The sequence below is a fragment of the Strix aluco genome, chromosome 3 (genome assembly GCF_031877795.1).
Source record: "Strix aluco isolate bStrAlu1 chromosome 3, bStrAlu1.hap1, whole genome shotgun sequence".
Taxonomy (NCBI): domain Eukaryota; kingdom Metazoa; phylum Chordata; class Aves; order Strigiformes; family Strigidae; genus Strix; species Strix aluco.
This window is the reverse complement of record NC_133933.1, coordinates 25,226,807-25,239,982: the sequence shown is the minus strand read 5'-3', so window position 1 is coordinate 25,239,982 and position 13,176 is coordinate 25,226,807. Positions and strand designations below refer to the sequence as shown.

Below are 13,176 nucleotides of genomic sequence, written 5' to 3'. Positions count from 1 at the left end.
TTGTTTCAGTGCCATTTTTTGTTCAGGAAGGACATTGGTTCAGTAATTTAACTGGAGAATGCCACAGCTGTGACCAAGTTCAAGAACCAAATCAAGGCTGAAAAACTGCTGCTGCTGCAAGGTAATGATGGTGTTACCCTTACACTGAGCTAGCCCAGCATGCTGTGGACCTGCTTCACGTAACTAGGACCATGGGGGAGACAGCCCTCAGCTGGAGGGCAGTACTGAGCTGGAAACCTCCATGAAGTTGTGCAGATAGCTTGGAAATAGAGGTGAACGCTCCAGGATTCTAGAAACTAAGAGATTTCCTAATCGCTTTCTGCTTCTGAGATTGGCTTCCAGCATTAAGCAAGGTTTTAAACTTGGTATTTAAGACCAATTCAGCTTCCTTAGCACTAAGGTTGTATTTTTACAGCCTTATCTCTTACTTAAGTTAAAAAAGTAGTTTTCCATAAAGTGGAGTGGGTGCATGTAAACCATATCAACCTCTATTGCTTTAAATCTGTTTGCATACATGGAACAGCTTTAAAAACACACCCTCCCTTTGTACATGTTCAAGGAAGTCCCTGAATGTACGTGTTTAGTACAAGGATGAGCATGTAGTATTTGGCATTGCAGGCCCCTTACTTATCTAGACACTAAGGTTTTCCAGACAAAGGTAAGTCTTAGGGAGGGGGAAAAAAAAGGGAAAACGACTAGGAAGAATAAAAAACCCTCCTGAAAGGCCATTACAGCTTTACTGCTGGAGTACAAGCAGCCATTAGACTTGCTGTCTGGGTGTTACATCCTTGCAGTACATGTATAAGCCTTAGATGTTAGATGAAAGAGAAGACAGAACATCACTAAAGCATGAGACAATACAAGAGCTTGTGTTGTGAGGAGTAGTAGTCCTTTCAGTCAGTTCACAGAAAAAACACAAAGGATAGAAGCAACTTTAAAAATGGTATTTCACACTCTACAGACATTAATTCACAATTAGTTAAATACAAAGCTCTACTGTGTATTTAACAAAAATACTTCCAAGTTGACATGTCATATAACTGGAGTTAATATAGACAGCTACAAGCTGGGGACGAGTCAGGGGAAGCAGCTGAAAGGGGGAGAGTTGTGGCTGAGGCCACGCACACCGCTGGACAGTCGTGTCTGTCTGAAAGGCGGGTTCGCCAGGCTCGGGCTCTCTCCTGCCCCAGCACCAAGCTTCGCCGTGTTTAGTGTCTCCTCTCCCACCTGCCCCAGAGCTGGGCAGGGCGCGGGGGACACACCTGAGCGCAGCCAGCACTGCAGGGACAGAGCCGGGACAGAGCCCCGGGATGGGCCCTGCGGGGGCAGACCTGAGCCAGCCCGGGACCGAGGGCAGGTAACACAGCGACCTGCCAAGCTTGGATTTACTTGCAGCTGTAGACCCAAGCTGTGCTTTGTCCTTTTACAGAGTTCAAAGGATGATTTTTTATTTTCTAAGAATGCATGTATCCTTTCATCTGGTACCCCGAATGCTGCATTCAGCAGTATTTCCAGAACACAGAGGGAAATCTTTTCAGGGTTTGATATTCAGTGTATCAGATGTAATACCATGGGTAAAGACCCACACACAGAAAAATTTAATTGCACTTTTTTTTCTCCCCCCTCCAACCAACAGTGAAATGTGAGGAAGTGTTGCTGACTTTCATCATATCACCTAAATAATATCACCCCTAGTTATACCAGAACAGAGGGAAGGCAAGAAGATTAGGACATTCAAAAATAGCTTTTTATCCTAATCAATATGGTAAAGCCAAAAATGCTGAACACCTGCCTCTAGACAGACAAATATCATGAGGAAAAGTAACATCCCTTCCATTAAAGCATAATGTAACAATTTGGGGTTACATGACAGAAAAGGGGAACTGGTGATACATCTGCATCAAGACTGTTTAAAATAAACCTAGTATTTGGCACTATTTTGGGAGCTGGGTCTTCTGTTAGCATAGCAGAGTATTTAGGCACTAGTTAGATATGAAAGAAGTATATCAAACCTTAAAGCATTGTATTAAATATCCACACAAACATAGGAAAGATTTGACTGGGTTCTACTTCTGTCCCTTTATTAGGTCAAAAGGTGAATGCAAGTGTGTCATAATAAGCCAATGTCCTGCAGCTTATTACACACCAAATCAAAAATATAGAAAATAAATGATAATCCTATCTACTTACATAAAAAGGTAATTTTTAGAGTAAGTTTCCAGACTTGCACAAAATATGCAGAAAACTGCATACAATCAGTTTCCGTAAGAACAGCAGTTTCATGTAAAAGGTGGGTCAACCTGCTAGCCAGATCTACTTTATCAAAAGCTCTGGAAAATTGACACTTGAACACTGAAGGGCCTGTCCTGCTGTCACTGACGTGGTGAAACACCCACCACCACCAGGGTGAAGCACCGGAGAAAGCCCCTCTCCCTCCCCTGCCCACCTTTGCAAATCACTCTGTGACAAGGTACAGAAAAATTAGCTCTATTAGGGAGTGATGGTGATTTAAAGGGTTGTAACATGTATCCAAAACTCAGTAGGAGTGGATCAGGCAAGGCTGTTAAAATCGTAGTTCGGTGTTCTCATCTGCAGTTGTCTTCCTCCTGGCCCAACCAAAGCAGATCAGCTGAGGAGCCCTTCTGTGGCCACCCCACTTGACCCAGCACCCCCCTCTCCCTCACTTCAAGTCACCTGCAGTACCTCAAGCTCCTTCCCGTCCCACCACATCTTCCTCACAGTCTATTGCCACCCAGCCCGCTACAGAGGACTCCAAAATGCAGATGAGAGGAACTACAATAGCACAGCAAGTGTAAACAGTTAGTAGACCTGCCACATCTTTATTGCTACAGGTTCGGCAAAGGGGCAGTCTCCATCCTTGGATGGAGTTTGAGGCAAAAGGATAATAACGGTTAAGATAAAAAGTGATGAACAGCAAAATTAGGAAAAGCAGTCAACGTATTTCAGGGCTCTCAGAAAAACCTGCATGTGGAAGGTACTGAAAAAATCTTGCACGTGGGTGGTAGGCTTGCCTCTGACCCTGAAGTAGTGCTGTGCAGTGTGTGATGGTCCCGGCTGACCTACTGGCATGAATACAGTCGTGTTCCTGCCCCTCGAAGGCTAAGGCTACTACACACAGCTACCGCGACTTGTGGTTCAGTTCACAGAAGTCTCACAACTAGGGTCATTCCTTGTGCAATGTTTGATGGAGGTGAAGGTAAAGTGGTTTCTTGGTCAACAGTTGCAATTTCTTCCTTTTAAAGTCAGTGGGTTTTTTGTACCTGTAACCACAAGAAAGTAAGTTAATCCAAGGGCTAATGGCTGCACAGGAAGATGAAAGCATACTAGAAAGCTTGTCCTGTACAGATCTTATTACTGTAATCTTTAAACACATCTGACAAGACTTACTGGAAGCAACAATAATGAGTACATTTACAGGAAGAAACTCAAACCAGTATTTTCTCTGGATTAGTATTTTAACAACAAGTTTTCAATTTTTAAATGAATGTAAGGTTTTTGTAAAGAGGATTCCCAATATGATTACTCTGGAGTGTAGGAGCTGCAGTATCAGTTAGTACTTCAGAAGTACTCCAGTTTGCTCAGACTAAGCACTCTTCCTAGAGAGGCCCAGAATTGCAAGGTTCACCCTCTTCCTGAAAAAAGCCCTCAAAAACCTCGCTCAGACCTTCAGCCACACCGTAAGGGTAGGATGCACATCATAACCACTGCAGCATGATGGCTTCACCTATTTCTTTGTACACTTAGAATGGGAAAAAACACAACCACCCAACAGTGCTTTGAAGTGTTCATAAAATTCAGTTGCAAATCGGTATCCCATGTCTCAAATCAGACTTCTTTACAGAAGTTTGGTACCAAAAGATTGTGTGAATTGATTTTTTTTTTTTAAATACAGCTGATCTGACACTCAAGCTAAGGTAAAAATTAAAATCTCCCATACAGAATTTGTTAACTTCATACAAAATTTAGTTACAAACACCAGCATTTTATTTGGAAATAGTCTAGTTTTAGACAAGGGTCTCTAGCCATTTTATTTGCCAAAAAGCATTTTTATCTTCCTTTCTTTATAAAAAAATAGAATATTCCTTATGAAAGTCAATCTAATGAGTCGAAGAAGCTTTCCTTGCTGCACCAAGCTACACATCATAACTGAAGTCTAGTTCATTTCCTCTGTCATTGGCATCTATAATTGCAAGTCACTTACAGTTCTATAACAATTGCCCCAGGTTTAATTTCATCCATCTCCATGAAAGCAAAGCACTTGGTGCTAGTAAACCTTTTCTTAGGCTTGTAGTGTTTGAATTCAAAGAAAATAGCTGCACCTAGAGTGGAAAATGGTTTAATAGAAAAGTTAGCAATTATGGCCAAGAGTTATCTGAAAACTTATCTGCCATTAAGATGCTCTACATGCGTTGGAGGGAATTATCTCCAATGCTTCTGTTATTTACTTAAAAAGCTATACCGTGTCCTTACAATGGTCACCACACTCACAACAGCTTGTACTCTTCACTCATTTATTCACAGCCAGGTAACAGTCTGTCCAATGACTAAGAAGGTGATAAAGCAGCTCAATACCTGTGTGGTAGAGCAGACTGCTGCATTTTTCTCTCTTTTCATTCCTCTCTTGTCTGCAACTCATCACAATGACCGATTTGAAAGAGACAGGATGCAAAGGTCTATTTTTATCCTCGTCTGGATCTTGAGCCCTGCAGCAGCAGCTCAGGCACAGCCTGTTTATTAGATCAGGAGCAGCCCAATGTCTACACTTTCAAAGCTCCTGGGCCCCGTTTCAGGTTTCTGATACTACATACCTTTTGTTAGTTTTTCAATGTGTTTCTGAATCTCAATGTCCACATTAAAATGGACATATGTGTCCTCCTTCCTCAAAGCCACAGGAGTATCTTGTACAGGAGTCAGATCTATCCCATTCAAATCTGCAGGAAAGAAACAGCATGAGAACGGCTGAAGCTTCTCAGACTTTAAAGGTCCTGCTTCAAGAGATTTATGAATCACTCCTAATACTGCTGCAAAAAGTTAATGCGCACCTGGATTTTTCCCCTAAACTTAAAAAAAAAGGGGCAATTGTGCCCCTTCACAGTCAGTGCATTTTCTTTTGGATTGCAACATGAACGTAGGTAAAGTTCTGACATTATTTAAGATGAAAATTTGGAATTATCCTTCTTTTTATTTTTAAAAGCACATTTCTTTGTGCTGCCAGCAAAGGATCCCATTCCCTCTGCAAGCAAGACTCCAGCAGGGCTTCAGCCCTTCAGCTGAACCGGCAGAATGGGATACGCACCGAAGGCTGCCCTCCACACAGGCTCTGCGGGGCACAGCTGGCACGGCTTATACAAGCTTTGCTCTATGCCCTGCTCTGATGCCTAGCCTCAACATGCATCATTATTCTTGTTTTTCCCACAGGCAGAGGCATGGTGGGGCCATGGGTTGGACTCCAGCTCTCAGCACCAGCCACCGCAGATGATATTGTTTCTCACTAAAGCCTCCGCTGTTTACACAAGTACATTTGTCCTCTTGCTCCTTCTCCTCTCATTAGTGATCCCTTTCCCTCAGGTGGAGCAAAGTTCCTAACGACATGGCCAAGATTACAAGTACAGAGCACGTGCATTGTGCCTGGGGTACAGGCTGAGGCTGGGCCCCCAGAGCACCACTGATGCCCTTCATCCAGGGAGTGGGCTGGGACCACCAATGTTGCATCAGGAAAAAACCTCCCTCCAAACCTGCAGAAGAGCAGCCTGGTACAGAACCAAAAAACAGCTATTAAGCGTCTTCAGACTCCTAGCAGGGACAAAATGGCTTTTCAGAATTACTTTTCCTCACCAAAAATCTTGAGAAATAAAGTATAAAAAGACACCATTAGCAGACTAGGTGATAGCCCGCCCCCACACACACACTTTTTGATACTATTTTCTACATCGTTAGTTGGCAGTCACCATTTATAGGAGCTTGCAAATAGAGCACCACATGTTAACAGAAAGACTTGTCAGGAAAGCAAGCCTAGCAATATACAGTCTCCCTTGGCTCCAGAAAGGAAGTGAGAGCTAGCTCTGAAGGCAAGCAACAGTTTTAATAATACGTAATAAGTTAAGACAAACACTTCAGTGGCAAGAAACAACAAATGTTTGCTTTACAAGTTCTGAGAAGTTCCAGGATCCAATGTTAGAACCCCGTTGGGGTGGTATTTTCCTGTTGGCCAAGAGAAACTCAGCATGAAAGAATTAAATTTGATTAAACCCACATCTACCCAGCTAGCCCCACCACTGAAGTCATCCATCCCTCTGCTTTCTGGCATACTAGAGGCAAAGAAAGATCCACAAGTGACTAGAGAAATGGAGCCCGAAGAACAGTTATACAATATAAAAATAATGCTGCAAACCTAAGGCAACACCATAAACAAAGAAATACTGCACGTTTCCAAGACTGAAAACACAAAGAGGCAGTTGTATCAGCTGGGGAAGGCAAAATCGATGTTCTGGCTTCCACCCCAACCAGGTGACTCCTCAAAGGTCCAGAGAGAAGTGGAAGGTTTCACCGTTGAAAAAAAAAAAATCAGAGGAAGTGGAATTAGATAAAACTTTCTATCTATGTATCTTGGCAGGTAACACTTGAGAATATCACTGGGATTCAAGTCCCATTCACTACTGTGATCCTTACTTCTGCCAAAGAACTTGTCTGGTGGAGGAAGCACGTGATCACACATCTCAAGTATTTTGTCCCTATGTTTGGTATCCATAGCACATCTAAAGAGGACACATATAAGGCTGCTATCACAACTGAAAATAACTAGAGGCTGTTGGCTCAGCTACAGATTTTTGTATGACAAACAAAAAAAAAAGTCATATACCTCAAAAGATTGTAAAGATAAGCAGAAGTCAAGCAGGGCAGGTTAAGGGTAAGCAATTCTGACTACAGGGACTTCCTGCTAAGAAATGCAAAATGGGGAAGAGGCAGATGCTCCCACTAGAAAGAGTCTAAATACCAAAAATCTCAGCCTCAAGCAAAAGACATCAACTATGCTGTCATCTGTGAGAAATCCTAATGTTGCCTATCCTGGACAGAGAGAGGTTCTTCCAGATTCATGGAGGCTCTCAGAGGGGGAGGCTGTTAGCCCACCAGGCTTTGGCTGAAATATTTCACTGCCAAGGCTAAAACATATTTTATATTTTATTTCACTTGCAAGCTTTGCTTCCCAGCTTCACCCATTCCTCTAGACCTTAAGCCTTGGTAAGATGATCTTTGTTTTACTAAAAAATTAGTTTAATGACAGGGCAAGAATGGAGTCAGCAGGCTGTGGTTCACCATCTCCAGAAAGCCCGGAGACCAGTATGTGTTGGAGAATACAAGCAGTCTGAACAGATCTGTACTTAAGAGTCAGCTGAAGAAGCTGGAATAGGGAAGTACAGCCTGCCAAGTCACTGATACTCAGCTCCCAGCATGGGGAAGGCACCCCAGAGTGCACAGATAAGCATGTCTCCTGCAGTGATTCACCTCCTAGTATCTCTAAAATACAGAATTTTTCCACCCTTTATTAAAGCAGAAGCCTAAAGTCCACAATAGAAAATGCAAGTAACAACAACTATTTTTCCCAGCAGGTTGAAAAAAAAAAAAAAAAAATCAATACAGCTTTCAGAAAACACGCTCTCCAAACTAGAAATGAGGAGCCAGGAACAGAAATCATTACCCTTTACACTGACTGTGATGTAAGGATCAATGCACTGCCCAGCATCTTTCAGACCAATTTTCTCTATGTTGATGGTGAGTAATGTCATCCCGGGTTCAGATGGCAATCTGGGTAATAAAGTACCTGGAAAGAGTAAAGCATATTATTAACCCTTTGTGTCATCTTACAGCAGAGGCCTTGCTTATCCCATCATCTCTTATGGAAGATGCTGTTCTTACAGGGTTCAAAGCCCAAGGATTCATATCCCAATAGTACACAGCATGATGGGCAAGTCTGTGTGTACACACAACACCGTCTGACAGATTTCAAAGCCCACACCAAAAAACCCCAGGACGGCCTCAAGTCAAATGAATTCATAAAAAACTAATGCTGTAAGAACAGAGAGGAGCTTTGTTTAAACTGTTCTTTCTTGCTCTCATGCAGAGTAATTCATTCATGGAACTCACTTTTATAATTTTTAAGGATTAAATTGGGGAGGCTGGATTCAATCTGCAGTTGCAGGAAGTTCAGATACTTAATCAGGAGTCCCACCCCACTGAACATGACTTGGCTTCATGTTCAACATTTAGACTGGGAGAACAAGGAAGAAAATGGCATTGTTGCAAATCCCACTGGTCATAAAGGGAACCAGAAAAGAGATTCTTAATTATTTAAATTCTACTAGCCTCTACTTCAAGGAAAAAAGAAAAAAAAAAGAAGAAAAAAAAGTGTTTGCATCCCCCAAGTTCCCTTCTGCCTTAAGGAAGGAGTTCCCAGCTCTGCATCAAGAACATTTAGCATTGAAACTTCGTGGTCAGAGTAAATGAATCCTCGCAGTGCTGAGGAAGACAGTGCAGCTGGCAAGAAATCCAAACCGTTCAAAACTCACTAAAAGCCATGAGATTGTCGTCAACAATGGAGTAGGCTTCTTCATGCTGATTTTAGCAAAAACTGGCAGGCTTCAAGCCTCTCTCCACTATTAGATGAATAAGCACCAAGACAGAAAATGCTTTCACCCATGATCAAGTTTGATTTAAAGTTTTTGTTTTCTAATTAAAAAAAAATATCTGAAGGCTTGAGATCTAAACAAAAGAGTTTCCTTTGACAAGTCCAATACAGGTTTTACTTGATACTTTTTTTTCCTCTCGATCCGCTTGAGGAGCTGGACAACCACGTTTTTAATCTTATTAGAGAGACTGGCTTTGCAAGAGACCATGTATTCTAGATTTTATGAGCATTCCCACACCCAATCCCTCTTTCAGTATCGTCAGTAAGACTTGAATTCACATCTGTGATGCAGTACATTTCTGTATTTCCTGTCCTGGCTGCTAGCAGACTCATGACCTCCAAGGTACTGTGTCCACAGACCCTTCACAACATATCCCACCACTCTGAAGTAATGGGACAGGCTTCTGACTACAGTATGAGAAACGTTAAAAAGCAAACTTATTAGAGCACACCCATTTCTGCAAAGGAACATACGCACTCTAGCTAATCTTGCTGTCTCTCTTGACTAGATGTTCAAAGACAGAGTAGTTCTTTCAATCTAAATGAAGGTAGAAGCAAGCCGGTCTTTTCTTTGGCACAAAACTTTGCTCTGCCATCTTTCACTTGTCTCCTAAAAGCAATGTCACCCCCCCAAGAGCCAAGAACAGCTGTATCCTTCAGTTTTCCTATCCATCACTCAAAGGGACTAAGTGATGGGACACCTGACAGAAAAATCACCCAAAAGATGCATCAGACTGGCATTTATTATAAAGTTAGTGGCTCAAGAAAAATTATTCTGTTCTTGAAAAATGCTTTCCAGAATTGCGAAATTGAAGAGTTGCAATGAACAGAAAAGTCAAGCTCACTTCCAGAAGATAAGAGAACCGTAGGACAGATGGTCTCCAAGGAACACGGCTTCCTTTCTGCCTCAGGAGGAACAGCCAAGCCAGCAACGGACTAAAGCAGCTGACTAAGCTGTCTCATGTGAGCCACAACCACCCAAGCAGGTCTTTTGCTGAAGCCTCTGTAGTCATTTCAGATGGCAGTCATTAGCTGATGGTACCCTCTTCTATGGTGTAACTTTCCTAGGGCTGGGCATCACACTGCCAGGCTGCCACCATGGCCAGGGCCTGTCAGATTTCAGCAGGCTCACACTGAGGCTTTTCACGAGAAAACTGTCAGACATTTCAGACAACCACAAGTGTCAGAGGGGGAATGGAACATCTACAAATGAAATAAGTGTCCTCCTACAAATGCATTTCAGATACACAAAGGTGAGCCAATCCAACAGCTCACTGCCACCAAGACACCGGCATTCAGTCTCTCTGTTCTCAAACCCTGATTCAGAGAAAGGGGAAAAATTGACAAGTCTCCTGCTGTGTTCACAAATGGAAATGGTTCACAGAAGAATCCACTGCCCGTACAGCACTGGAATAAAGAATTATATAACCAGAAGAAAGGCAGGAAACCTTTGCTGTTAGAGACAGCAAGCCATTGGTCAGTTCAGCTCCATACAGCACAGAAGTCTAACTACATAAGTACTTTTTGTGTAAGATTTCCCATAAAATGTGTATTCCACTAAAGAAAATATAGCTACACCTACCTTTGGCTACACTGCAAGTCAGAATGTCTTTATTTAGCACAGCAGGACTTCTAGAGAGCTATGTAAGGTGCGTCACCAAATACGACCTCCCCTTTTTCCGGTACTGAAGGCAAATGAAGGTCCACACACAGATGCCTAGTACTATGATTGTTACCAAAAACTGTATTTTGAAGGTTGAAACTAAGAGCTGAATGAAAAACATTGCAACTACATGAATATGATCAAAGAAATAATTGTATATACTAAAAGGTTATCATACCTTCATTGGCTCCTGGGTTAGATGAATGGTGCAATGTGATAACGATGAAGCCATGCATGTAGAAGACAAGACCATGATCAGTTAGACAATACAGTTAGGCACTATGGATTAAAGGCATATAGAAGCAAGGAGTGCAACACAGTTCTATCCATTCAATATGGAAAGTCCACTTTACTTATAAGGCTCACTCCAGAAGGCTGCAAACTGCTTTGGCTTAAGCCTCATCACCCAGAGAAGAGCAACAGACCAACCCCCAAATCAGGTAAGAAACACCACACTAACATTCAGTGGGAACAAGATCTGTGCTCAAGCAGTACAAAACCACCTTAGGGGTTTAGATTATTGTAGCTATGGGAAAGTTTTCTGATTTTTTTTTGCATTAAGGTAAAGTCAGATATGCAATTTATTAAGTAGATGACAAGGTAAAATATCATTAAGTTCAGGAGTTGCTCTCACCACCTCTTAAAAGCATAGTCTTACTGAGGAATAATTCTGTAAGAAAGCATATGCACCAAACCTCTCCTCTTTCTGATTTGGCTACCCCACTTCTTTGAAAATGACTTAACTGTAAACTTCATCTGTCTACCATCAACACAGATTCTTTCTCAGGCACATACACAATTTCTACAGCTCTAATGGGTTGCACAGAGGCAACTGTTGGCACTATGGCAATGGTCACAGCCTTATTGATTCACCACCACACCAAAAGCTACTTAAAGTCTCTCTGCTGTACTTTGGACAGGCAGAATGCATCTTCATAAATGGATTTATCATAGTGAATAACAAGGATCAAAATAGTAAACTTCAGCAGTAAAATATCACAATACATTATAGCCTATTCATGAGCTTAGCATAAACAACTATAGACTGTGTGTATATACAGTGTTGCCTGCAGGGATGATATTCAGTAGCATGCATTGGCTCAAATCTAAGGACAGAGACGTGTTTTCTCCAGGCGGAAGTAGTGCAACACCCCAGCTCTTTTGACTGTAATTCCAGTAGTTTCCCTACTTGTTATCGCCTTCCTGAAATATGAAGTTTGCCAACCTGCTCTGAAACTAGAAACTTGTTTCTTCTGCAAAGAAACTACACCAGGAACCAAAAGAACCTCTGTTAGAACATCCTAATCCTTTACTCGGTAAATTGTCAAAAGCTGAAATTACAGGAAGACCCTCTCTAGAATCTGTAGGTATATCCAGTTCTACAGTTGCTTTCACATGCACAAGGATTTAAGCTATCAAAACCAAAGCTACACCTCTTTATCCTCTCAGAGCTTGGCTTTAGCCTAAGCCATTGTCTCACCAGACTATGCAACACAAAAATAATCAGCAACAGCTTATCACATCTCTAGCACTATGTTGTAGAAGACACATAACCACAATTTACATTTGAATGCATTTGAAACACTTCACACAGAATGGTTAAGAAAGTGCAGGAATGAAAATACTAAGTTTGAACAAAGAATAAAGGCTAGTTATTTGAGGAAGATGGTACCACCCTCACAGGTTATCCATACAACTGTTTCACAGTAAGATACTGTTTGCTGAGAAAAAAAGTCCACTGGCCACCTTTGTGGTTCTCCAACACAGCATCAGAGTTTCCATTAGCCTGTTGCTCCTCACCCAAACTTTTCAAATCACAGGTGGAGAAGGGGGCTTCTCAGAGATACAACTTACACGTGCTACATAGGCTGGCATGAGAAGGCTAGTGCCCCTACCTGGAACTCTAGCAGGAAAAGAGTCTGGAGACCCTGCTCCAGCTCCTCCTTCCTCATCATCCTCCTCAAACTCCAAGTGTTCCTCTTCTCCAGGTGCTAAAATCTTCCTGTAAAACACGAGAAAGAAGAATGAGACCAAAGATTATTCACCATCTGGCTTTCAACTCACAATTCAACATCTAAGTATAGAGCAGGGGCAAGATCCTTTAGTAATTTCATACTTGTTATGAACTACTACCTGTACCTACAGACTCTAACAGAGATTGCATGAGCTCAGCCCAACAGAAAGCATAGAGTCTAAAACCAAGAGACAATACTGGCAGTTTCGGAGAGATGTAGGGATGTACCAAGTCCTGACTTTACCAAAAGCATGGACTTGATTTTTAGTGGTACCTAGACAAACAGAATTCAAAATACTCTTATTAACCAGGTTACCCAAAGCAGTACAGCAAGTAGGTGGCTCTAGAAATTCTAGTGTTTCAGACGTACACCAGGTCCCAGGCTATGCTCCCTTTCAGATACACAACTGTACACGAAGTGACCCAGTTCTCTCTTACCTGAGTGGGACAGGCTGAACATCAAAGGGGAACTCCTTATTGTAAGTGAGGATATTCTTTAAGACTGCAGAGAGGGGAGAAAAAAAAATAAGAATCCATATCCATAAACAAGCATTAATTCTACTGCTTTGCACAGCTATGTCCATTCTCACAGCATCTTCACACACACAAATAATAGTAGTTAAAAAATAAATCAGATTGTACAAAAAAACCCCACCCCACACTTCTCTCATATCTTAAACACCAGTACAGTCCTGATCAGAGCTATATCACTGTAACATTCATACAGGCTAACTGCAACTCCATACATAATCACCACCACACTTACATAGACAGGGAAGATACACACAGCAATAA

At 42.0% G+C, this 13,176-nt stretch overlaps 1 protein-coding gene across 3 annotated transcripts in view; it reads right to left on the bottom strand.

Annotated features, from left to right (window-relative positions):
• Positions 1-919: 919 nt before the first annotated feature.
• The window catches only part of AIDA (axin interactor, dorsalization associated), a 30,669-nt gene continuing 18,412 nt past the window's right edge, over positions 920-13,176 (bottom strand). The window contains exons 5-11 of one of the 3 annotated variants that reach the window (XM_074817846.1): positions 12,820-12,883; positions 12,263-12,369; positions 10,546-10,557; positions 7,718-7,840; positions 4,830-4,952; positions 4,223-4,340; positions 920-3,281 (exon numbers count right to left, since the gene is read on the bottom strand). In XM_074817846.1, coding sequence (XP_074673947.1) covers positions 3,185-3,281; positions 4,223-4,340; positions 4,830-4,952; positions 7,718-7,840; positions 10,546-10,557; positions 12,263-12,369; positions 12,820-12,883 — 644 coding nt within the window. In that variant the 3' untranslated portion in view covers positions 920-3,184. The remainder of the gene's footprint in view (positions 3,282-4,222; positions 4,341-4,829; positions 4,953-7,717; positions 7,841-10,545; positions 10,558-12,262; positions 12,370-12,819; positions 12,884-13,176) is intronic. The other 2 variants (XM_074817847.1, XM_074817848.1) reach the window with 2 other exon arrangements.